General features: G+C 43.7%; 1 protein-coding gene across 1 annotated transcript in view; it reads left to right on the forward strand.

Moving 5' to 3' along the window:
- Window positions 1–27,565, forward strand: part of mib2 (MIB E3 ubiquitin protein ligase 2) — a 63,888-nt gene that overhangs the window by 18,260 nt on the left and 18,063 nt on the right. The window contains 10 exon segments of the mRNA XM_080734319.1: window positions 1,519–1,625; window positions 3,500–3,694; window positions 6,759–6,901; window positions 8,385–8,492; window positions 9,298–9,402; window positions 9,768–9,930; window positions 10,753–10,886; window positions 14,756–14,904; window positions 16,619–16,775; window positions 19,876–20,030. Of these exon segments, the coding sequence (XP_080590445.1) occupies window positions 1,519–1,625; window positions 3,500–3,694; window positions 6,759–6,901; window positions 8,385–8,492; window positions 9,298–9,402; window positions 9,768–9,930; window positions 10,753–10,886; window positions 14,756–14,904; window positions 16,619–16,775; window positions 19,876–20,030 (1,416 nt within the window).

Here is a 27,565-nt window from a genome sequence, read left to right on the forward strand (position 1 = left end):
AGTGAAATCCAATCACAACTGCGTGGTTGATAGCTAAGAAAATTAAACCTTTATATCACAAACATTATCTAAAAAGGAAAGGACGCAAGGCCAGCTATCAGGAGGGTAGAAAGTGTTCCTTCCATGGTTTATTCGAAGAAGTTCTGAGGCCACAACAGCCAGCATTCATTTTACATAGCATTAGCGGGAAAGTCCTGTTCTGGCGAAGCCCGAACTGGCGAAGTGGGGATTTGTCTCCTACCGTAGCGATCTGGCGAATCGATTGTCCACGACACTGCAAGCGGCGCGAAGGCCAGCGGACCTTGGTCCTGCTCTTCGCCCCCGAGCGCCGCAGGCGCGAGTGGCCGCGAAGAGCGGGCCAGGGCCGCGCGGCCGGCGGAGCGCCGCGCGAGTTACGAAGCCGTGGTGAATGCAATCGTTATATTTATGCCCAGGCCGTAAGGCCTGGGCAAGCGCACGATAAACGCCCTGTCCAGAAGACGTTCGCCAGATCGCTACGGTATCGGACATTTCCCCACTTCGCCAGTTCGGGCTTCGCCTAAAAGGTACGTGCCCGCATTAGCATACAAGTCCCTCCCCAAGGGAGAAACCCAAAGACAAAAGATTTTACATCAACATAACAGATCCTGAAACACCCCCACGTCGTAAATACCTTAACTCAGTTTGCTACTAACGAAAAATCATCAACTTGATCAACATGCAAATGATTAAAAGAGAAACACACTATAAAAATCCATTTATCAGTGGTGCCAGACCAAATCTGCAGAGGGCAAATTTTTTTATGATGTTTTAGTATTACAGTTAGTCTTATACCAGGACCATGGAAAGAATACTCCTTCCCGACGGCCTCTCAGGTTAAAACAAGCCACCGTAGATATAGTCCTGGTCAACAGTTTAATCAATACTTCATGGTTTATTAAATTGCACGTAACCTTAATAACAACAATAAACCAACTGTAGCAGTTTCTTCTACTAGGTTACCAGTTCAACATGGGTTGTCTGCTGTTTTCTTTCTTTAAATATATAGATTACAGTAGAGACAGACATTGATGCCTAGGAGCACGGACTGCTACACTAGTGGTCTGAGCCTTGTCTGCTGTTTTTATATACATTTTCAAATATAAAAGTAAAAAATGTAAACACAGCTTTTTGTTGCCTAGACTATAAACCACTCTTAAGTGACCATGGTATGAGCCGCTGTTATTTTCCTATACCAATACTTCTCATCATGCATTATTTCTAATTATTCGACTCTAAATCGTAATGTCCCTCACAAGTTATATTGTGCTCTCTACATAAATGTTTTACAGCGAGTCTCATGAGGTCTTAAATTAAGAAGTTCCATAATAAATCCTAACATGGCCTTCATTTAAGTGGTTCTGCAGTAAATTAAATTGCGGTCTTAATTTAAGATGTCCCACACCAAGCCGCAGCGCTGCGATCTTGCTGTTTTTTTTTCATGGAGAATATGTTCTTTCTTTCTTTTCCCTTCTCTGCCTTGTTTTCCCCGCTGCACAGAGTGAGCTTGGCACCGAGGCAGAACCTCCCGAGGATCATCCTCAAAGGAATCTTCCAGGGGGTTAAAGTGGTTCGTGGACCGGACTGGGATTGGGGCAACCAAGACGGTGAGTTGGCCGGGAAGCAACCGAGCTGACGGTTATTATTCATTCATCTCACTAACCTGGCGCTGCCAACTCAGCAGCCTCCCCTCTCCCCGGCGCCCCCCACCATCTTCAGCATGGAGCCTGCGTCTTCAAAGCGTTTCACTATCCGCCACCCGCAACAGCCTAAGCTCACGTCTCCCTCATTAACCCATGCAATGTCCTGTGTTAATTGGTGTGTCTGCATGCACTTTATATCGCCGCTGACTCACTCCGAGTCTGTTGCACAGATGTGTTTGTGTGCGTTTAAAGAGACCTTGCTCACTAACATTCATTTTCCTTTCTTTTCCCTACCCCCCTTTTTTGGGGGGGGTTTTGTTTCCCAACTTTCCAAACTAGCATGGTGGAACGTACAGAGATGTCCCATGATGCTAAATATAGCTTGTGCTGCAATTATAAGGAAGTAGAAGTAGAAGTCATTTGGGGATATTTACTGTTTTGAGATTTTGGAATTTTCTTGGCCTAGCAGGGCCTCAAATGTCTGCGGCTTCACATAATGTTACAAACCCGGGTGCCAAGGGAGTTTGGCCTTCACTGTGGATCGTTATGAACGTAAAGCCTGAGTTGTATTCTTAGTTGCACATGGGCGTCGCGATGTGACTTTTTGTGAGCTTGTAGATCTGCTATTCTTGGCGTGCAACACCGGCGTGCAACGAAGTATAAAACAGGCATAAATCTAATTACATTCTTTTGCAGCGTTGCAGTTTCGAAAGATGCCCTCTCTCAGATAGGAGAATGACCTTTGCTCGTTGCCGTTTTCAATACATGTTGAGAACAGTCAGAGCCCATTTAGTAGGCTGAATTAAATCCCTCGAATGTCCCCTCCAGGGGAAGAATGAAATGTTATTATTGCTTTTGCCTTTCCCGGTTGGCGGGGGGTTATCTCTGAGAATAGCATCGCTCCCCTTTTTTTTGTGCTAGAGTGAATGAGTCAAAATGTCCTCTTGGTGTCTTTGAAAAACGAGGTCCTTGGCTTCGGCACAGTCACTCATCAGCCTTGAACGGTGCACGCGCTCCGGTAAGTGCGTGTGGGATGTTCTGGGCATGCTCTGAAGACCCTCCCCTCCCCCCTCTGCTCTTGTGGGCCACTGATTCAGTCACCGCTGTCAGACGCAGAGGCTGATGACTTTGTCGTCTCTGATGGTTACTGTAACTAAGGGTTTTTCTCTACACAAACAGACAGTATCGCAAATGTTCTAATATTGTACTCAATGTTGTGGTTGTTGATGGCAGAAGGGGTTTTGTCCTTGAAATGGCTGATCAGCGTGCTTGGCCCACTCCCTGTTTCATGGCTCATAGAAAAGCTGGGGATGACCCCTCCCTTGGTTACAGCATGGAATCCAGCATATCATCTCTAGAAATTCTAGTCTATCCAAGTCTATCCAATCATTTCTGTTCATACACAGCATACACACTGTTTTGTGTCCGTCAGTGTGTCACCATGGCCTTCAATGTCATTCCTTATATTTCATTGCTGCATAATGCACTCTCTGATGTTAGCATGTGATATATGATCATGCATGTGCTTGTGTGTTTTGTTTTTTATTCCAATTTGTGTTCACTGAAAGTCGTTCCTGACTGTGCGAGTGTGCATCCTAACACTTGAAAGACCGAAGTTTAATCATGTTTCTTTTAATGGAAGTTGAGTTTCACCTTTGCTCTCCACTTTCTCTGTTCCTCCTACTCTCTCACTTGTCCTACGCACTCAATGTGTTACACTTTGTCTGATTGTGTGTGTGTGTGTGTGCATGCGCGCGTGTGTGTGTGTGTGTGTGCGCTCGCGCGTGTGTGTGTGTGTGTGTGTGTGTGTGTGTGTGTGTGTGTGTGTGTGTGTGTAGGAGGGGAGGGTAAGGTTGGGAAGGTAGTGGACATTCGCGGCTGGGACACAGAGTCCGGCCGCAGCGTGGCCAGCGTGACCTGGTCCAACGGAACCACCAATGTCTACCGCATGGGCCACAAGGGCAAGGTGGACCTCAAGTACATGTCTGACGTCCAGGGAGGCTTCTACTACAAAGACCACCTACCAAAGCTAGGTAGGGAAACACACTGTTGATGTGCATTTGAGTTGATTACCATGAAAACAATCATAACTGTACCATAGAGCTAGGGCTGTCACAATTATTACATAATCGTCTAATCGCAATTATTTGATATAATCGCAATTATTTTGTCATAATCGTTTACATGTTGAAACATTTTCAAATTTTCAAACATTTTCAAAAATAGTGGAAATAGCAGATCTACAGACTCGCAACGCGTCGCATCACGGCGCGTTGTGAGATTGTAGATCGGCTATTTCCACTATCAATGTTCTTTTTCAAGTATAAAGTTGTCAAATATGTAAGTAATTTCTTGGTATATTTAGGTGTTGTGTGTCATATCTGTCATGTGCAACTTCAAAGCCTACAAGCCAAACAGAAATGTAATTGTCAACGACAGAAACACAATTAAATCATTAATCGCAATTACTTGAGTGACAATTAATCGTCAAGTAAAATGTCATAATCGTGACAGCCCTACATAGAGCCCATATTGACAGAAAAAATTCTCCTTTCTGTCAATTTGTTGTTGTGCTTTTGTTTTTTCCCCTCTCTATTTGATGTTCCTACAATTCCCGTAATTCACAGGCAATCACCAGCATATAGGGTGGCAAGGTCTGCATTCCCCAAACCTGTAAAGTTACTTAGCATTTTGCACTTCCTGGTTCTCTCTCAAGTCTGTTTTTTTTTGTAATATAAATGTTGTGGGACATGCCTGAAATAAGGTCTGTGGTTAATAGGCTTAGGGGATTTTCTTCATTTTTGAAAACTTTTGGGTCTTAAAAAATCATTTGCTAATGAGTGGCAAATGAAATAACAGACCCTGGCGAGGACAATACATGTCAACAAGATTAACGCAACTAGCTTAAGTTCGATAAAAACAAGTTATCTTTTCTTTTGCCAGATGCCAATGCAAAAATCCCAATTACTCTGTCGGGAGAACCAGGGAGGTGCTAACTTCCTGCTTACAACTACAGAAATATACTGTACATCACCCCTGACCACTCTATTCTCGAACTCTGGTCAATGGCCTCCATTACATCAACCCCATTCATATTTTCTGAAAGCAAGATTGCTATTTTTGCCATAAAGAACAAACAAGGACAATGTCACAGCCACCGAGGGTAATGGCTAAAGAAAGTAATCGTACTTTTCACATTTCACAGATTTTACTTCATTGACATCACAATTTACAATTTGGGCATTTAGCTGATGCTTTTATCCAGAGCGACTTGTTAACCAATTTAGGCCTAGAATTATTGAATGCTTTAACCAGTGAAAAATAGCAGATGCAAGCTTGTAGATCTACTATTTTTGAAAAATCGTGAAAATTAGAATTTTGACCCGATTCTATAAGTGTCTTTTGAATCCTTCTAAGATCTGCTATTTTTGAAAAAGTCGTGAAAATGTGTGCAAATCTTTGAATATATGTATTTTCAAAGCGATTTGTAACTCAAATTTTGCTTCTGGGGGGTCCCTGGAACTAGATATTTTGAGATGGGGGTCCGTGGTAAATACATATCACTGACATAGTAGTCTCTCAAGAACAGACTAACTGAGCTCCATTTAAGTGAAAAGGACCTTTTCTTTGACGATGGCTGGCCAGATTGCTGACATAGAAACATAGGTTTTTCAAAGAATCTTAGAAGGATTCAAAAGACACTTATAAAATCGGGTCAAAATTCTAATTTTCACGATTTTTCAAAAATAGCAGATCTACAGGCTCGCAGCGCGGCACTCGCTATTTTTCAATAGTTAAAGCATAAAATAATGATACACAAAATGTGTACCCTTTCTAAATGGGTTAAGTGTGAAGTCAGAGTAAATAACGTGAACCCAAGTCTACAAATGACTGGGTAACTGGTCACATAAATACAGTGCAAAGAAAACAATTCAGTGCTTCAAAGAAACATCATCCTAGCATCTGTCTAAACAACATGGCATCTAAATGACATTCTTAGCATTTGCGGTCAAGGGAAAACAAATTTACATCACATCACTGGAGTAAATCATTCAGCACTACTTCAGAGACTGTTGCGACTGTTGAGACTATTGCTGCAAATGGAATATTACACATATATAATATTAGAATATAATGTTATTCATGATGATGATGTTCACTTTTTAACCACTTGTACCCCAGCATCCATATTCTGGGGGAAACATTCACCAAAAATAGCTGATCTACAAGCTCACACATCGCTTGTGAGCTTGTAGATGGACTATTTTTGGCAAATCATTTTAGCGTAGACCAGTGGTTCTCAACCAGTGGTCCGGGGACCACCAGTGGTCCTTGAGGGGGTTCCAGGTGGTCCCCAGCAAAATGATGAAGAGTTGATAACCAAATAGACCCTTGTAGATCTTTAACTCATGAGAGCGAAACCAAATGGAACTTAAGGGTCCATTTGGTTCCATTCTATGATCTCAAACATCTGCATTACTTAATTTACAAGAAGTCTACCCAATCAACGAATGTAGAAGAATTGTTATTTTGATTAACATTTGCCGGTTATCTCTCCTATGGTACAAACATCAATACAACATGGAATTGTGGACAGATTCTTGTACGTTTTGGGTCTGATAGCCTAAATCTCATCAAATGGTGGTCCGTGGCTCAAATGCCAAATAAATAACGGGATTTGATATGAAAAGGGTTGAAAACCACTGGTGTAGATGGGAAAAAGTGGTCCAAATGCAGCTGAAACTGGGGTCCGTTTTACTAATAGAGGGTTAGTGTATTAATATCAATGCACATATCATCGTTGTCGGGTGGAAACCTTGTATGTCCAAAACAGTTAAAAATGATTTAAACTAGTGAAAACAGCTGATCTACAAGCATGCAACACCTTGCACCGCGAGGCGTTGTGTGCTTGTAGATCTGCTGTTTTCACTACTTTTGTGCGACGGCCTTGTCTGATGAAGCAGGGCTTTACTTAAAAACATACAAATTTGAAACTTGGAGATATGAGGTTTCTGCCCCGACAGTGACGATTATGTTTCTTTTGTGCGCGTGCTGTGCTGTTGTGTGCTCACACCCGCTGACCTCCCCAACCCCCAGGAGAGCACGCGGAGCTGCAGCGTCAGGAGAGCACAGACGGTCACTCCTTCCTGCAAGCAGACAAGGTCAAGTGTCTCCTGGAGGTGGACATTCTACGACAGATGCAGGAGGGCCATGGTGGCTGGAACCCCAAGATGGCAGAGGTATTCACTAGAGCAAGGGTCTTCAACAGAGGGGGTCCTCAGAGTTACTTCAGGGGGTCCTCCAAATCTTCCAATCCTTTTTATATTACTAACCAGAACTGCAGCCAAAAATAGCAGATCTACAAGCTCACAACGCCTCGCGTTGTGAGCTTGTAGATCGGCTATTTTCGGCAAAGAGGTTTGGTGTAGAGGGGGAAAAGAGCAGACTAAGTACAGAGTGAAAGTTTCTTAAGTATTGACGGTTCAAGTGGTTAAATATCTGAAAACACAAATTGACATGGATCCAAAATACACTGAGGATTGTGCTGTCAAACAATGAAACTGTATGGAATCTATAAACAGGTTGTGGGGGTCCCTGCTTCATCGCTCTCTCAACTAAGGGGTCCTTGGACTGAAAACGTTGAAGACCCCTGGAATAGATCCCAACCTGTGCCAATGGGACTCCCTCTTTCCCTGGTGTTTTGTCTCGATTGCACTTAATAAACCCTAACATTTAACTTGACAAACACTATGCCTAACCCTAACCTTAACCCTAATCCTAACCTCACAGAAATAATGCCTAAACCTCACCTCAAAACCCTGCCCGCCTGGGCGAAACACCTGGGAAAGACATCCTCCCTCTGTGCCATATAGTCCCATCCCTGATTAGCAATTTTGACCGAGATTGTGAAAGTGCATCATTTTCTAATCAATTTGTATTTGAGGACATTTAACTAGAATGTATTTCATTTAAACACTTTGTTGAGCCCTATTCAAAATCTTGAAAAAATGTGCTGAGCTTGTACATCTGTTATTTTATTTGTTTAAACATTTACAATACTTTTGAACATTACCACCACGAGTGACATGCCCAAAATATAGATATGGAAATTGAAAGTGGTTTAAAATTGGGACCAGACGGATATACTGTTCGGGCTCTAGTATTCAAGCCTCTCCGATGGTCTGCACAGACAAATTACACTGATACAAGCTGCATCTTTTTCAAAAGCTGACACCTTTATGTGCTTGTACCTGATGACTTTTAAAAGGCTGTGGAAATACGCAGTGCTTGGCTCACATCCTCCTTGCCTGTTACACTGTGTGTGTGTGTGTGTGTGTGTGTGTGTGTGTGTGTGTGTGTGTGTGTGTGTGTGTGTGTGTGTGTGTGTGTGTGTGTGTGTGTGTGTGTGTGTGTGTGTGTGTGTGTGTGTGTGTGTGTGTGTGTGTGTGTGTGTGTGTGTGTGTGTGTGTGTGTGTGTGTGTGTGTGTCTTTGTACCAGTACTGTATAAGGCAAACGTTGCCTCGCACGCTCAATATTGCCTGTTGAAACATGCATACAGTAGCTTTATGTAACTGTAACCTAAAAAATGGACGTTGGCGGAAAACAGAGCTAAAGCAAACAGAGTGTGCTGCTCAAAATCAGTGCTGCTACAGGGAACGTTAAGCTCACTGCCGGCCGTGCGCTGGGTGACCCTGACTGAGGCTGGTTCTTTGTATTTACAGTACATCTGTCGTATCGGGACAGTTCATAGGATCACAGACCGGGGCGATGTCAGAGTCCAGTACAGCAACAACATTCGCTGGACTTTCCACCCTGGGGCTCTCACCAAGGTACTGGGTTACCATTAAAGGGAAACGTGGCACATTGCATTTTTTTGCATTTTTTTTACCACCCCAATTTGGTCGTTAAGACAATTAATTCCTCCCCACACACTTATGTGTGTGTTGCCACTGCTGTTGTATCCTTCTAGCTCACCTGCTGGTGAGAAGCCCCCACCTGGAGGACATAGCACCTCTGTCTTAAGGTCTTTGCACACTGCTGCGTTTTTCGGGCCGAATATCGGAGTGAATTTCGGAGCGCGTGAATAAAAAAAGTCAACCTCACGTTATGTCAATCACGTTTGCACACTGCCGCCGGTTTCGTATTTATTTTCGGACCAGGTTTGATTTTTTCCGATTTTCGCAGCTGTTTCACTGAGTCCCTTGCTCTCTCTCTCTTTCCTCTCTCTCTCCCTGGCTTTTGGATTTCGGATTTCCAAAACGCAACGAAAACACGCAGTGCAGTGTGCAACCACCTTTACTCCTCCCGCCCAATACTCCTGCTGACAGGTGCCGCCCCAGCCCATAGTCACTGCAGCGACGTAGATCCCTTTGTCCTGATTTAAGGCGATAAAAAAATACTCCTCCTGTATCTTTGGTGTTGATATCGCAAAATGTTGGCGTCAAACACGTCGTTTAAGTAATCGGACGTACAGAATGTCTCCTCATCTCAGAACAACGGAACATTTGGCATGAAAATTGGCACCTGCTTCATAACATGTTGTTTCCTAGCATTAACTCAATGCTGTCATAGTAAACTTTTCACAGCACATTCACAAGAGATATTGATATATATATATTGTTATTTTTCCTGTAGGTGAACACTTTTGGTGTGGGAGAGCTGGTTCGAGTATTGGAGGACATTGACAGCGTCAAGAGACTCCAGGCAGGCCACGGAGAGTGGACGGACAGCATGGCTCCTGTACGCTCACTTAGCATGGTGCTAACCACTAGACTTGCGCTAATTGTCCGTAGTATCGACCACCCTCCTTTTGTTCTCTGCTAGCTGCATCTAAATGAATGCCACTCATCACAGTCTTTAGATTGAACTCCCTGACCTGCTGCATCTACTCAGCTTTGTTCACCTGCCACTGTAAAGTCTAAATGTTGGCGGACATCCCACTGAATAGGGATGTCTGCCACAGTAGCCGTATGTCAAGAGGCAATCAAGTTTAGAGCTTTTTCCTCAAACGTTGGGTAGGAATTTGTGCTCAAATGGGAACACTTCCAGGTAATGTAATGTACTAACACTGTTGCGTTTCTCTCCTCTGCTCGCTGTTCCCTCAGGCTCTCGGCCAGGTGGGGAAGGTGTTGAAGGTGTACGCTGACGGCGACCTGCGTGTGGCTTTCGGCGGCCAGACGTGGACCTTCAACCCTGCCTGCCTCTCGGCGCAGCCCGTGGAGGTGGACGCCAACCTCATGACGGCCGAGAACCCCAACGAATCCGGAAGTAAGGGACTTAGCCGGGGACCGCCCTGGGGTGGGGGCATTTCTAAACCGCATCTGCTCTTCGAAAACAGCCAGCCCTGGTTTCTCCTCCTCTGTTCCCATACTCTCGCTCTCTCTTGTGTTAAATTTTCTTCCTCTATTCCACCTCTTCCCTCGTTCCAGCTTCTGTCTTTGCGTGCATATATACATACATACTGTATAGGTCACACTTGTTGCATAAACAGTCCGGGAAAACGCATGCACGTGGACAAGGGTCTCTCTGTTCCTCTTTGAGTTGAATGTTGAATGTCACACTTGCTGCGTGGGAGGTGAGGCTGGGGCTTCCGTGGCGCAGGGGGCTTTAAGGTCGTCGCGTCAAAAGAACGTTCTCATCAGCCTCTCTGTTTCTCATGATCTGAACCATTCTGTCACATCACATTCACCTCAGTGGATGTGTGACATGCTAGTGTGGTGTGTGTTAGTGATTATTGTATGTGTGTGTGTGCGTGTGTGTGTGCGTGCGTGCGTGCGTGTGTGTGTGTGTGTGTGTGTGTGTGTGTGTGTGGGCTGGCCTTACAGCATGTGGTGGACATTTTGACTCATTCCAGTAGCTGTGATGACACATGCTTTTACAAAACCACTTAATGGATGTGTGTTTCTTTTTTTCTTGTGCTTTGTGGTCACACTGGAGCCAAAAGGGGCCCCAAGGACTTTGCGACATCAATTTCAAGTGTGTTTTTAGTATCCAAGAGTGCATAAACATAATCTCCCCTTTTTCTTTCATTTTCTCTCTCTTTTCCGTCCTCCTCCCTCCCCCTCCATTTCTCTCTGTCTGTCTCTCCAGGTACTGTTATATCTGTTCTGGAGAAGCTACTGTCTCAGTCCACAGAGCAGGACAACCCCAGCCGGCTGGTCATCGAGGCGGCACATGGCAGTGCCAGCAAAGTACGGGAGCTGGTGCAAAAGTACCCCGACAAGGTGAGTGCACTACTGTCGCAGTCTGAGCTGCTCCTTCCAAAAGCACTCTTCATCAAGTCTGCGTAATACTGGACTGATTCAACAGCTGAGACTGCAGGATCAATTTACAATTTAGCAGACCCTCTTGATCCAGAGCAACTTACAATAAGCAAGGTAATATCATCAATACAATAAGCAAGGTAATACATTAATACGATACATAAGATACATAAGAATCCTCAAGCCTTTGTGGTATGATCTGTACATGACTTGAGTATACATTAAGCATCAGTATTCATTGAACTCTGAGGGATTTCACAAAGGGTTTGCGTGGCTTTTGTGGCCACTAATAAACCCGGACAAATAGGACATAAAGAAAGAGAAAGCACCCACTCTGCCAAGCAAGTAGCATCTTGGTGCTCTGGTGCATATTTAAATGAGGTAATATGAATGCATTTGGTGCTAAATCAGCCCCTTTCTATTCAAATGAGCCTCACTGAAATTATAGAAAAATAATTAGCATCTTCAGTGTTGTTAGTAACTGAAATGCATTCATTAAAGTTCACTTTCCAGTGGTTGTATCAGAAAAGGTATTCCAGCATTCACACAAGTGTTCTTTCTGTCCTTGTATTCAAATAACACACAGGCAAACCACAAACCTCCATGAGTGCTGGCATTCTTTTGCTTCATTAAACTCTTCTTAGCAGTGCCGGTAGATAGTTGATTACTTGTGGCTGAGTTGTAGCCTGGCTTGGCCAGACTATATAGGCTACAGGCTACAAAAACAACATTCACAATTCAGACTGTGAAAAGCACAATAACAAACACTACATTTCCCATCAAGCTTTGCGGCCTGTTTCATCATTCAGATGCGACGGTCCATTGTAAACAACCATTGCAGCCAGCGTTATAGCCTAGGGCTAGGCTATTCAGTTGCTGTTGGGATTAAACTTCCACGCTAAAGTTCACATGTGCGCCCGTCATCCACGCCGATGTTCGCGAGAACAACGCACACGCACGCGGCCCGGTAAGTCCAATGTCAAAGCCATCCGACTTTGCCAAACGGGAGGTGAAATGAGCCGAGGTCCAAAGTTCGCTGCGCATCAATCATGTAGTGTACGGTAGTGCCGCGCTGCAAGCTTGTAGGTCTGCTACTGGAGGAGCTCGCGGGGGCTGAGAGAGCCGCCACAGCTCGGGAACACTCCAGCTTGCATGGCCGTACCGAACTGTAAAACGTAGTATCGATACTACGGAAAAGTCGTATTGTACCGAATGGATTTTTTCAGTATCGATATTTATCGATATACCGATATTTTTGACAACACTAGCTGTCATAGTATTTGGTCACACAACACGCAAAACATGATGGTTAACATTCTTGGACTTCAGGTCTAGGACTAGACAGGAATGTGTATAATATACAGTATATCGGCCAGAAATCTTAAATCTCAATATCCCCCCCCCAAAAAATATATATATTATAAAATTAAAATAAATCTTAAATTATGCTGTACTTCATCATATTACAGTGTCACACAAGATGTATTTTTTATATTTTTCAAACCATTTGAAAGTGATTGTCTAGTTTTTATAAATATTGTTGCAATGAAAAGTATTAGCAACAAGAGCTTATGACTAAATAATAACTACATTGGATCCATTGGAAAACAGGTTATTTCCACATTTCACCCGGCAGCAACAATATATTTTATTTGCATTTCTAGTTTATCATGATGTGTGTACAGGAGCTTTCATCCTGCAGTGTGCAAGCATCCAAAGGCCCTTCAGCGTGCCATACAGTATACAGTATGGTATCCTCTATGATGGAACATTTCCTCACTGTCTGGCAGAAACCTTGTATCTCCAAGTTTCAAATTTGAACATTTTTTCGTAAAGCTTCATCACACAAGACTGTCACACAAGACTATCGGCTATCGGCTATTTTCACTAGTTTAGCTACTAGTTTAGATCATTTTTAAAATGATAAACACATAACGAAGGGTTTTGGACATACAAGGTTTTCACCCGTCAACAACGATTTGTACATGGTGCTGTTAATAATTATTCCGAATCCTAGTGATTTACAAACGTACTGAACTTTTCTGGGGCAGTGTAGTCCTTGTAAAATGTCCCTTTCGGACAAAAGAATGTCACATTGCAGATGGTTCATTCTGGCTCTAATAAAAGAAGCCGTTTTGATTATTACACTGGCACTACTTTGCTAGGCCTACACAATGCCTCAGCACCAGCTCCACAAACTCCTTGGTGACGTTAATAATATGCATCAGCATTCAGCACACAAATAACGTATGTGGCCTGTACTTTGCCTCATGGATAATTGCAATCGGAAGGAAAATTTACATTTAAATGCATTTTCTTGGTGAATTTGCCCAACCCGAGAGTGTGAAATTAGAGTTGAAATTACCTAAAGGAAAACAATCAGTAACATTAACTGATAAGGGAACCATTCATCACTCAGCATTGGCATCATGGAAGACAAATGTGAAGTATCTCCTATTTCCTGGAGGAAGGATTGAATGACCTGTTCCATCTGTTTGTTTTGACTTGTGTGACAGATAGGGTCCAGAACAATGGGTGACAGGGCGTGATGGCCAGTAGAGATTTGCTGATCATAATGGGAGATACTGTATCTATGTGTCGGAAGATACTGAACCTCTAAGGCCGGCTTTACACTGCCACTGAAATCTAGCCTGAATCAGATCTGAGTCACTTCAAAAGTGGAATCCGATTTTTTTTTAAATAGTCTAAATCCAAACATGTCACATGCAGGTCACATGAAATCCGATTTTGAAAAACCACATCCAGAGGTAGTTTCAAATCCGATCCCGATCTGAGGACATCTGACTCAGTCTGAAAGCAGCAACCACATCCACCCCATAGAGTTATATGCAGGTCACATTCAAGTCACATCAAACTGGCCAAGCGTCACTTGCTGCGCGAGCAGCGCGACCTGAGCGCGGCTGTAAATTACATCATTACAGAGCGCGAGTATTTACTATTTGATTACAGTGCACTGAGCACATGAGAAAAACAAAAGAGAAGAGAGAAAACACGTGAGCTAAACAGTGAAAACGAGAGAGAAGAACGAAACACAAGAGTAAAGAAAAGAAGAGAGAAAAACAATATTAACGTGTGTTTTCTATGGTCTATTATGTCGCATTTCCTGAACGTAATCAGAACGTAATCAACCAGCGTAGACGTAGTGACGTAACGTCATGACGCCTATGTCGTTACCACGGTAACCAAAGCATACATGTCGCTGCATGGCAGCTTTGGGCTAACGCTGTCTGAATGCACAGATCAGATCTGTGTCACTTGCAAATGCTGTGTGAAAACTCTGGCCAAAAGATCAGATTTGACATCAAATCGGATTTGGGCTGGATTGGACTGCAGTGTAAAGCCGGCCTAACTGCTCCCTGGGTGCCGCCACTTCCCCACTCTTAACAAGTCTTTGTAATTGAGAAACAGAAGTGGGCTGAATTGGCACAAGATAATTACAAATAATCTAGTCCCCTTTTAGTTGTTTTTGGGATGTCTGTCACTGTACATTTGCACAATGCATTTACTCGTCCTAACTATTAAAAACAGCATTGTTAAGCAAGTTTGGTGTTTACACACTGGACGGATGTCAAATAAAATGTGAAATACTCACCAGCGAATATTTTCTAATCAAAACTATTCATATACTGTGGTTGATGCCTCATTTGGAAGCTAGACTTTGAATTACTTTGCTTTAATGCATGTTGCCCTTTGTGGGCAACATGCTTTTTCTTGCACTGTCCTGATTAACCTTCATACAGTTAAAAATATACACTTGTAGGGTAAGTGATGTTTTGTCAGCCCCCTGTTGGTTTGTGTCCCCACCACAGGTGGATATCAAGAACCAGGGCAAGACAGCGCTACAGGTGGCAGCCCACCAGGGCCACTTGGAGGTGGTGAAGGCCTTGCTTCAGGCCAACAGCTCTATCGAGGTGAAGGACGAGGATGGAGACACAGCCCTACACTACACAGCGTTCGGGTGAGAGACCACACAGACAGATACACAGTGCAAATGTGTCCTTATACTGGGGTCTCTGGGAGTGTACAAAGAGCCTTTGTTCAGTTTGTACACTCAGTTTAGATGGAGTTTATTTGGATGAATGTCTGCAGTGGTGGGAGGTGGTCTCCCTACACTTGCATTGAGAAATGTAGACCCTGGTGTCAGGTAGGACACATAATCTCTGACAAGTATTACTGCCTGAACCTCATGAACTCGGGGTTCGAATCCTGGGTAGGATAATGATACGTTCAATTAACTCAGATTCTGTGTACAGCGTCGGATATCATTTAAACAGGCAAAAATAACACACATTTGTGAGTCAGGTACACAGGCAGAACGATATACTCGCCCCTGGCTTGTGTCCATCACTGGTATCAAATGACACCCTGGATCCAGTGGGTTGTAGACAGACGGAGCGGATGCTCTCCTGCTGCAGAGACGCAGATTCAGCAGAGCAGCGGTCAGAGTCACCCAGACCTTTGCACAGTCCAGTCACACGATACGCACTCATGCAAAAAGCAGACGGTGCTCAAGTGTGAGCCAGTGTTCCCTTAACAACTGTCCAGGACCACAACTATCGATTATCTCTCAGCGTTTATTCTATCGATCACTTCTATTAATCGAGTGTTGGAGAGGCGCGATTCTTTAATAAGTCTACAAATCGTTCAACAACTTCAGCTTATTTTCAATTTAAGTTTTGTATGATTTTTGTTGCACAATGGTGTCACACAAAAGCAGCGAAAATAGCTGATCGACAACCTCACAAAATGTTATATTTAATGTCCCCTACCCATGCAACGATAAGACGGTTCTGTAGAGAATGAGGACACCATGGCTTGAGAGCACTAACGCTCTTCAGGGATAACCAGTTCCATCTGTGTTGTTCACGTAAACAAAACATGTCAGGTTTTAGAGCTATGGGGAGCATTGGTATGTACACATCCCCTGCTTGGCACGCGACGGCAAAGCTTCACGGTAGTTTTCTCAACACTGGCAAGGCGTGACGATGCCACAGTGGCCCCACAGCAGGTTTTTAGTAACATCAGGAGTGCTGCTGGCCATCCTGGTTTGGATTCATTTAAAGCAACATTTCCAACTCCTTATATGGGTCCTGAGCAGTGCTCGGTACAGGACGGTTCCATTTCTGTCTACTGTGTCTCAGAGGTGGACTGTGGATAGTTTGAAAATGGTTGCAATTTCAAACAGGATTTCAAACTTGTTTGTTTTATTGATGTGACAGTGGCTAACTGCTCAGCATTCAGCGTGCTAGCTTTCCAGGAAGGGAAAGGATATAGCGGTAGTTTCCATTAGCTTGGAACCTCCACCGATGATGTCAGGTACCCGAACTGTCCACAGCCCACCTCTGAGACACAGAGCAAGTAGACAGAAGTGGTGCCATCTCGAAATGAGCATTTGTGAGGTGCATTTTAGGAATACGAGGTTGGGTGGAGCATTGGTGCAGTGAGAATTGACAGCAATGAGCGACTATGGGGATCTGAATCAGAATCAACTTTTATTGTCACATTGTTTATCATATTGTCAGGTTTACAGGTTCTGTAAGTTTTGTTATCTTACATAAAAAGGAAGTAGATGTGGGAGGCGATATGTACCTGACGTTAAGCATAAGGTGTGTGAGCATAGCAGCAGATGTATATGATGGTACATGTGGTGTGTGTGTGTTGTGTGGGAGCAGTAATCAGGCGGAGATTGCGAGGCTGTTGCTGAGCAAAGGGGCCAACGTGAACCTGCTCAACAACTCCATGTGCACGGCGCTGCACATTGCTGTCAACAAGGGCTTCACAGATGTGGTGCGTGTGCTGTCGGAGCACTCTGCTGACGTCAACCTCCAGGTAAGAAAGTTGCCCCCTCTGGCCAGAGAAATTATTTTGGGAAGGTTAGCCACATGAACACAACTATCCCTGCTCCTGGGGCCGATTTACAAGCTCACAATGCATCACGTCGTGAGCTTGTAGATCAGCTATTGTTGGTAAAGAGATCTGGTGAAGATGCGACCAGGTACTAAGTATGGAGGGTTTAAGTGATTAAAGGTATATTCTGTGATTGTATTTCATTCAAATAAAAATATAATTGGTACATTTTCCATTCATTCTCCTCAATAGAATGTGTGCTGACCATATAAGGACTTCCACCATGGACCGTGTTACGAGCATAGCTAGATTCGGTTTTCAGAGGTAGCCAGCCAGTCCTCGACCAATCAGGGTAGAGTATGGTCGTAGTTAAGTTATGATGGTCAAAATAAAAGTTTTGAGAACCACAGTCGCTCTGAATTAAGAACGTCTGCTAAATGCCTAGATTGTAAACTACTGAACTAATAAAATGCCACAGTCTCTTAGTAAATCAGTAGCCTTACATTAAGACGCTCCTGCAGTGGCTTCCGCATTTTGGCTTTAGGATGGCTGCAGGGAGCGTCTTACCGACTATACAGACAGGTCGGGGGCATGGTCGGCAAAACTGCAATTGCGACTCTACACATGCACAAAAATGCGAAATATAGCACATCGCAGAAGTTCTGCAAGATGTATGCGACTTGTCCGGAAGCCTTGTTTAATGTATTAGTCCGTATTTTTAAATAAAATTAGTTTTTACCAAGTGTCAACTTTTCCTCGTTTGCTACAACGTTAGCTGCAACAGCGCCCGTTGGTGGCTGGAAGCATTATTGTGCATTCTTCCGTATACACTTACGTCATGTCCTTGTATGAGCGAATGGGGGAATGGATGAACGTCACGTGATAAGTGCAGCCATCTTTAACCAAACCAGAGATGCTAGATTTGGAAAAGACACACACTTGGTAAAAACTCATTTTATTTAAAAATACGGACTAATACATTAAACAAGGCTACCGTACAAGTCGCAAAAACCTTGCAGAACTTGTACGGAAGATATGTCTCGCATGTGTGCATGTGTAGAGCCGCAGTAGCAGTTTTGCAGACCATACTCCCGACCTGTCAAAGCGTTAAGACGCTCCTGTAGCCAATACGTCATCAATGCAGAAGCTACTACAGGAGCAAATTAATGTAAGGCTAGTAAATCAGTATCATACATATCCTGAAGCTGGAGACGTAGGCCTACCAATATTCAGTGATTGGGTCTAATGATCAAAACGAGAACATTACAGTGTGGTACCGGCCCGTTAATTCCATTTTCCACATTCTGTGATATCACAGGTGACATCACCTACGACCTACGTATACTGAAAAAGTAAAAAAACAAATCAATAGGATTCAATCAGAGAACACCTGCATGACATTGAACACTTGATTGGTAGAGGATTGATTCGTTTTGCCCCCCTCTGCCTCGGGGCTCCATGCAATTGCATGGTCTGCCTAGTGCTAAAAAACGCCCCTTGTGACACACACACACACACACACACACACACACACACACACACACACCCCTAGCACATCCCAGCACTTGGAAATGTCAGGGCCAGTTCATGGTCACTTGTCATGTGCACATCAGTCACCCTCGCTCGCCATACGAGCAGCACACTGACAATCAAGTCGTTAAAACGTGTGCGCTGTGACCTCTGCGTGGCTTTGTGAGTCCACTGCTTGCTTGAGCTCAGCTCTCGGGCTCATTAGGCCAATTAAACTGACTGTTTTAGGGCTTTTGCCCCCAACTGTGCTCTGAATTCACACAAACATTTTTATTCTGCTTGACCAATCTGGGTAATCTGGCTGATGTGGAGTGGTAGCCTACAGTTTATTGTTTGTCTGTGTGTGTGGTTCTGTCTGTACAGTACATGTCTTTGATCTGTACTTTTTGTACATCTTTTTCATTTATACACTTCATCTACATATCTACTCATCTGCAGAACAGGAACATCTATCCTGGACTACAGTACAGGATAGTAAAATATGCCTACCGATGACATAATCGGCAGTTACTTCAAACAAGATTTCAAATATTTACTGCGTTGTGCCCCAAAGGCGAGCAGTCTAGAATATTGAACTCAAATCTCCATGGCATGAGTAATCAATAGAAAAAAGTCTTTTTGGGGGTGAACTACTCCTTTAAGCCTACATGGGCATAGCTGTCAGGTCGGCAGTTTATGGCCAACTGGAACCCCCTAATATGCCTATATTAGGGCATATCGGTCGGTCTTGGCCGACTAGACGCCAAGCGAGTGTGCCAAGTTTAGTCGGATGGTTCTCAAGATATGCGAACTACAGACTCGTAGTAGACAGTCAAACATGCAGAGATGTTGCGCAGTCATAGTAGGATTACTTCATAGATCTGTCATAGAGGCCAGCCATCCCTGGCCAAGTCTAAAATCCACATTGGATTGGATTGATAATTCAACAACAATGGCTTCTGTTTCAGCATGCTAACCTTCCATGAAGAGACATTATGTAGTTTCCATTAGTTTGCAAACTTCTTAACTATTCCACAGCCCACCACTGAGACACTGAGAGAGAGTGCACAGAAATGGTGGCATCTTATAATGAGCATTGTGAAGTCCAATTATATGAAGATATGGTTGAAAATAGTGCATTCAACCGCTTGGACCCTAGCATCCCTAAGGGGGAACAATACCATTTTTGGAATGCTCTGACTCAGACATACATTAGTTCAGATTGCCCTGGGTTTCACTGCAACATGTCTCACCACGTTGGACCGGTTCAGAAACCTGTCCAACCAGTTATGACATTTACTTAAACCAGTGTTTCCCAAACCATTTTTATGGGTCGCAAGTAAATGTCCCTTTATTTTATTTTTATTTTTTATGTTTAGTTTTTCATTATTTTCTCAATAATGAGACAGTTTTTGCGTCCCTCTCTCTGTCTGTTTAAAACGGACCACTCCAGTAAAGTTTGCAGGAGTGGTCCGTTTTAAACAAAGTGCCAGATTTTTCATATGACGTACTGATGGTTAAGGAGTTGGTTATGCTGCTGAAGTATGAAACGCGTGTCTCCCTGCCACACCAGGACTCGTACGGGGACACGCCGATGCACGACGCCATCGCCAAAGACTTCCGCAACATCATGGAGATCCTGGTGGTGGTTCCCACCATCGACTTCTCCCAGAAGAACAACCGCGGCTTCAACCTGCTTCACCACGCCGCCCTCAAGGGCAACAAGCTGTGAGTGCTTCAGCCACACACGCACGCACGCACGAACGCACACACTGCTGCAGTCCTTTCAATTAGCTCACGTGTAGCTCACGTGTGTGTGTGTGTGTGTGTGTGTGTGTGTGTGTGTGTGTGTGTGTGTGTGTGTGTGTGTGTGTGTGTGTGTGTGTGTGTGTGTGTGTGTGTGTGTGTGTGTGTGTGTGTGTGTGTGTGTGTGTGTGTGTGTGTGTGTGTGTGTGTGTGTGTGTGTGTGTGTGTGTGTGTGTGTCTTTCTTTCTTTGTGCGTGTGAATTTGTCCACGTGTACTGTATGTCAAGGACACTGTAGTCTGTGACTGACTGTACAACAGCAATGGTTCTCTCTCTCTCTCTCTCTCTCTCTCTCTCTCTCTTCAACTATCTCTCTCTCTGTCTCTCTTGCTCAATTTCAGTATCTTTTGTACACCAGAGTAAACTTGTGAAATCCTCCTGCACGTTGACTTTTAACATTAAACCTCCACTAAAGATCGTCCATTGCTTCTCACGTTCTCAGCAATGGAGGCCAAGGGAAAATCCCCTCTTTTCAACAAAGAGTGACCATGCTATCAGTAATCGTCAGCAGCCAATCGATTCCTTTAGCAATCCATCAACCTAGTCAGGAGCCAGGCACTCTACAGTACTATCACTCTACAGGAGTTGTAATGAGATACTGCGACATCTATCTAATAAAGCACCAAACAACTCACTCACTCACTCACACACTCACGCTCTAACGCTCACGCTTATCTACGTTTATCTATTCACTCGCTTCAGCAACTGATCCCAAAGTTCACATGGTATTGGCCATTAGCATTATACCAACGCTGACGGAGCCCGAATTTCATTTCTCCCAAATTAAAGCTGTTTATTAGCGTTTTCTTAGTCTGTTGTCAGGGTTACGGTCCGTTCCTCCAGGCCATGGGATCTGTAGCCCCACACACACCTCTCTCTCTCTCTCTCTCTCTCTCTCTCTCTCTCTCTCTCTCTCTCTCTCTCTCTCTCTCTCTCTCTCTCTCTCTCTCTCATCTTCCAACGGGTATGAAACTCTCTCTCTCTCTCTCTCTCATCTTCCAACGGGTATGAAAAAACTATGTGGAGCAAGCGCATACATTATGCCTTACATTATGATGCTCCCACATATGCTCCCACATATTCTCACGCACGCACCAGTTACAGTAACTTTCCCCACAACCCACACTCTGCACATATTTTGGAGCACATATCTTCGAACGGGTAAGGTCTAGTGTCCATAATGTCATACTATAGATTAGTACAGAAGTTGAGCTTAATTTGTACTGCATCGCAGTAGGGTAGTGCTTGCCAAAAAGAACAGATCTATAAGCTACCAACCTAGCTGCACAAACCTGATTTCACTATTGTCAACATTCATGATTGAAACTCTGACACCAATGGGATGTTTGTTAAAGTTGTTTGAAGTTGAAATTTGAAGAGGTCGTCACATAGGTCAGTGTTTAAAAAAATATCAAAAATATTCCATTCCATCATGTTCACTTTGAAATATTTGTATTTTAAATAGCTGATTATATAGGATTAAGATTTCTATTTCAACCAGAGCCTTAGAAACTTAGAGAGTTCTGCCATTGCGGGGTCAGAAACAGCGCTGGTCACATGGTTCATTGTCACCCTCCCCCTCATAGACTTCAATGCATTCTGTAAACCTCCGGTTCGCGGTTTGTCACTATACGCCAAGACCTGGCCACATGAAGTGAACAGGAGTGACGCGACTCTCTCCGTATACAAGGCTCTGATATTAACTAATTTTACCGGGAACCCCCTGGGCCTCTGGAACTGCCTCAAGATCCCTGGGGGTCCATGATCCCACGTTGAGAAGCACTCATAAACTCAGAGGTTTCCTACTTGCAGTATGTGCTGCCTGGTGCTGACAGGACTGACACTTGTGACAGTGGCCCCAGTCTCTGTATATTATAAGTATACAGTGAGGTTTGAATGATTAAATGCTTCTCACAGTATTTATGGACCATATTGAAATATATTCAATAATTCAGTCATTCAACCCCATGATTTATATGTCTTTATTATTTACTGAATTGTGACTTCTGAATAGAATAGGTCAAAGTGGTAGCGACAGGGAGATGAAGTAGACATAATTCATGGGAATTTATTTACCCATACGTGTAAATATATATATATATAGTATGTAATATGTGTACTACTGTGTATTAAAAATGATCTAGAATAGTTTTTTTTTTATAATATCAATATCAATAGATATTTTCGGATAATTAATGTCATATTGTTAAATTAGATATGGCCATAGATCCTGTATTAATTATTTATTTATTTATGTATTTATTATTAATTTATTTGGCTTTTCTTGTCTTTTTTTATAGTAGTGTAGAGAGACAGGGAGACAGTGTTGGGGAGTGACATGAAGCAATGGTCTGCCTGGCTCAGAGCTTATGTGGTATGTGCCTTAACACAATGGAAGCCAAGGTTTCTAACATTACTAGCTGTTGCTGGTGCCGCAGTTCATTTACGCTTTATTTTGAAGAGCCTCGGAAGCTTCGTGCGTGTGCACGTGAGTGTCTGCTGACGATTGTGGAAGAAGATCCGTTTGTTTACAAATGCTCACGAAACTAAAATCCAAACCGGGGCCGACCATCGCGGTATAGTGTCGCCGTGAAAACAGGCAGATCTCTGCTTCCCTGGCGTTCTTTGCACCTTATTCAGAGATAAAGCCCTTTTTATGTTTCAGCATAGAATAGGAGTCAATGCAGCATAGACGCTCCATTTTGTTTCTGTGCTTGTCACGTTATGACGTATGCACCAGCGTCTCTCACAGGGCACACACCATGCATGCAGCTGCACGTAACAAAGTTAACCCTTTGTCTCGTCTCTCAACGAGACAACTGAGTTTTGGCACAGCGACCTCCAGTGGCCTTGTCTCGTTACTGAACGAGTTTGGCATACAAAATGTTAACCACTCAACCCCCAGTGCCCCCTGAGGGTTAATTTATCTCTATAAGTTCAAACATACACCCTTGAGAGAGTTAAATTAATGAGAGGACACTAATTCAACCAGTGGCCGAGCCACGACCGCACTCATGAACCCACTGTTTATTATCTATCGGGACACTGAAAGGAAAAAAATCACACTTGTGTGAACTGAGCGGTGGAGGCTGCGTGCGTGTGTGTGTGCGTGCGTGCGTGCGTGTGTGTGTGTGTATGTGTGTGTGTGTGTGTGTGTGAATGTGAGTCTGAACAACAGTGCCCCTCCCTTAACATGTGTGGTCAGAAAAGGTACTGCAGGCTACATACAGACACGGACGGACGGACGTACGGACGCATACATACCCACACACACGGCCACGTATAGGAGACGGTGTGACCACCGCTCAAAAAAACAAGAGAGTGTACAAATGTAACATTTGTCCACTCCGTACAAAGTATAAATAAACACTGAGGATTTGAATGTTTTATTTATTTATTAATGTTTTATACAGTCGTGCGGTGGCTTAATGCATGCAGCATGTCATGAGCTATGTAATCAGAAGAGTTAGACCTACTCTAGGATTAGCTTCCTCTTGCTCATAGATTGTCCCCATTGTGAAGCATCAGCAAGCGCCCCACTTGGACGTCCCCGTAGATTTGAAGCATTCGTCAGTGCGAGCTGAGAGGCGTGCATTTTATCTGTGGAAATGTTTTTGCTTGACGCCACATTTCCAGCCACTACATCTTGATAAATCGGCTGCCAGGGTCCTCTGCTGAAGCTTCATTTGAATCCACGGCATACTCAGCAGAAATGACACTGAAATGAATATACAGTATAGATACAATATACGTTGCACACATTTTAGATCAAATGTACATGGCCAAACATTGGTTTCTTGGTTTTTACGACCCAGGAGCTGATTAATGCAGGGCAGGTCATTGATCATTTAGGACATCTTGTCTGTGAAACACTGCATGACCTAACTTGTTTTTATGCTGTGCATTTTGCCTACACACTACACAGCAAGATTCTCAGTGTTGACTCTCTGAATATACAAATGGAGCCAAATGGACCTGTAAGTGGTGCTGTGAAAAAAAAGAGTCAATTTCTACTTGGGTATGTCGTTATTGGCAGTAATTGGCTATTTATGCTAGCTGTTGTACAACGAAGTATATAGGACTTGACAGGTGACAATGTAGTGTGTTGTGAGCTTGCAGATTGTCTATTTTCACTGCTTTCGCACACCACCATTATACAGTGAAGTCTAATACAGGCAGTAAAGCAGAAAACCTGCTTCTCAATTTATTAAAATTTAACCTACAGGGCCAAGTCAAGTCGGTTACTGCTTCAAAATATCTGTTTCGATGAAGCCCTGGTTCAGACAATTCTGCACAAAAGCCTCCAGTGAAGCACTAGGCAGCGAAGCCCCACACCTCCTCCCACCCCTGACTGTGAGTGAAATCCATCTTCTCCCACCCTGCGAGGAGGAATACTTGGAAAGCGCAGAAGGCAGCCTCCCACATGGATCCGCATCCAGTCCTCCTAGTAGCAGTAGTGACCCAGATTCCCTCATCACAGCAGTAGACAACTAACTCCTCACCCCCATCTCTGGGGACTCACAATTAACCCCCCCCCCCCCCCCCCCCCCCTTTATACTTAGTTGCACGTGGCTGTTGCACGCTGAAAATAGCTGATCCAGCTAGCTATAACTAGCCATCTAGCTATCTCTAGACCAGTGTTTCTCAAACGTTCAAATCTCAAGGTCTCCCCTTAACTCTGACAGTGTACAAATGGAACCAAATGAACCCGTCATTTGGTTCCATTTGTACACTGTCAGAGTTACAGACTTGAATGGGTCCATTTAGACCCCCCTAAAGGAATCCACAGAAACCCTGGAATCCACTTTGAGAAACACTGCTCTAGACTATCTATAAACGAGGCATAAGAACTATCGTACGCATTGCTATACTATATAGCGATTCCCAAACAGTCCACTGGTGGGTCCTCCTGACTCGTGAGGATATGGCCAGTGGGCCCCCTCGTCGGCCGCCGCCGCGTTGAGCGGTCAGATGGGTGGGCCGCGAATGCTTTTGAGATTTACAAGTGGGCCCTGTGCCCAGATGAAAGGCTTATGGAACCACTGCTGGTACACACTGTACGTTCACAATGGCAGCGTTGTCGCTGTACAGCGAGGGGACGTGTATCCCCCAGGCGGCAAGCCGCGGAGAGAGGAGAGTGAGCGAGCAACTTGACTGTGGAGAAGCTGTATGAAAGAGTGGGAGGCTGCGGTAAACGATCATTTATTAAATGGCCAATCTGTTCTGGCAAGTGTCATATGTGCAGCGCTGGGAGTTGGGGCTGAGCTCCACGGCAATCATTTAGCCTGACATCCACTGCTGCACCAAAGGAAGAATTTACAATGTTCAGGACGTGCCGAGCTCACCACTCCTCTCATATATCACCACCAGGCAGTGGCGGAAAGTCACTTTTACTCAAGTACTCTGCTTTTAGGTACATTCACTTTACTTGAGTACTTCCAATCTTTGATACTTAAAACTTCTATTCCACTACTGTACACGTCAGAGGGCAAATATTGTACTTTGTAATCCACCTCAGTTATTTGACAGCTTTAGTTACTAGTTCTCCTTTGCAACTTTGGTTATTATTTCAAATACATGCATTTAGATCTGCTATTTTTGAAAAATGTGAAGAGAAAAACATTGTACTTTCTCTTTTGTACTGTAGTGTGTATTGTGATGGCAATACTTTTGTATTTTTACTTAAGTAAAAGTTTCAGGTCATGGCTTTTACTTGTAACACAGTATTTCTCCATAATTGTGGTATCGATACCTTTACTTAAAGGAGTAGTTCACCACTTTTCAACCTGTCTTCATATAATAGGTCCTCACTAATGTTCATGATAAAATATCACAATTTTTTTCTACTCAGTCCAAGTCTCCTAGGAGAGCTGTGGGAAGTTCAGAATCCATAGTCTTGTGACATCATCATTTTCCAAAAAAAAAGTTTAATCAATATTTTTGAAAAAAATATTTAGATTTTTAATATCGCGAGAACAATGGCTTCCACTTTAAAATTGCAACTTTTCAGGAATAGAAAGCCTGCAGTTTCTATAAGCTGGATTGGTAATCGATGATGTCACAAGACTATGGGTTTCTGCCAGCCGACAGCCCTCCTCTGAGAAAAAAAAAGAAAAAAAAAAGAAAAGCTATTTTTGAGTGAGGACCAATTATATGAACATAGGTTGAAAAGTGGTGGAGTGCCCCTTTAAATAAATACAAAAATCAGGATACTTCATCCACCACTGTACAGCAGGCCTCCCTTGCATCATTGATGCAATCCAGCTACTGCACTGTTCTTAAATTCAAAGTTGAACAGGGGATTTGGGAATGTTGCGTGTTGTCTGTGTGTGGAGAGAGAGTGGGGGGGGGGGGGGGGGGGGGGGGTTATTCTGCCCACTGTTAGCTTGATTGCTTTGTCGTCCGCCCTCGTAACGTGGCGGGAATCTTTGGAATTCGTCCATGGCCACAGCTCTCCGCTGGCTTTCCCTGATAGGGAGATGAGAATGTTTGTTTATTGGCATCAAAGGTATTTATTTAGTTTGTGAGGAAATGGAAAAAGAAGGCTTTAGGCCCTAGTTCTCAAAGCATCCTGGGAAAGCGAAGGGAGAGGCGCCGAGGCAGCGAGCCAGTTCTTCTTAATGCTAGAAGCGGGACAGATTGAGGTTGTGAAAAATAATAAAAAGTTTCGACGGGACGGACAGCATAGTGCGAGAGCTTGAATTGTAGGATAGTGAGTGCAGATGCTGCTTGCAAAGTTCTGAGTATTCATTTGAATGTCAAGAGTTAAATTAAAGTACATCTGCAGTGGGGGTAATCCCGTTTTTCCGACGTAGCGATAAGGCGAAGTGTACTAACAGGGGCACATGTACTAACGGGGTCTCCTACCGTACTCATAGGGCGACATGCAAATTTCCATTCACGCTTTTCTGCCATGCCGATAAGGCGACATGCAAATTTCCATTCAGGCTTTTCAAATGGAATGTTATTCCATTTGTTATTATTGTTATTATCAAAATGTTATTACGATGTTTGCAACAAAGCACTGTAAATATATTTAATTTAGTTTAGTTAGCCAGCTAACATGACAACAGCACTGGTGTCGGGTTGGTCATTTCTGCTAATGTGTTGCACGCGGTCTGTCGGAATGCAGTCATAACTATGAATGCATGAATGGGACGAAACGCTATACAGGTGAGCAATCCATGACAATGGACACACTTTTCACACATTTCTGCTAATGTGTTGCATGCGGTCTGTCAGAATGCAGTCATAACTGTGAATGCATGAATGGGATGAAACGCGATGCAAGTGAGCTCACATTTCACCATAACAAAAGGAGGCTACTCTGTTGGAAAGTCTCCTACATTTCACCTTATCGGTACTACCAGAAACCCTGTTAGTACACTTGTATTTTGCCATCGCTACGTCGCCTTAACGCTACGTCGGCAAAACGGGACGTGCCCCTGCAGTGGTTGG

The sequence above is a fragment of the Nannobrachium achirus genome, assembly GCF_963921795.1.
Source record: "Nannobrachium achirus genome assembly, chromosome: 9".
NCBI lineage: Eukaryota > Metazoa > Chordata > Actinopteri > Myctophiformes > Myctophidae > Nannobrachium > Nannobrachium achirus.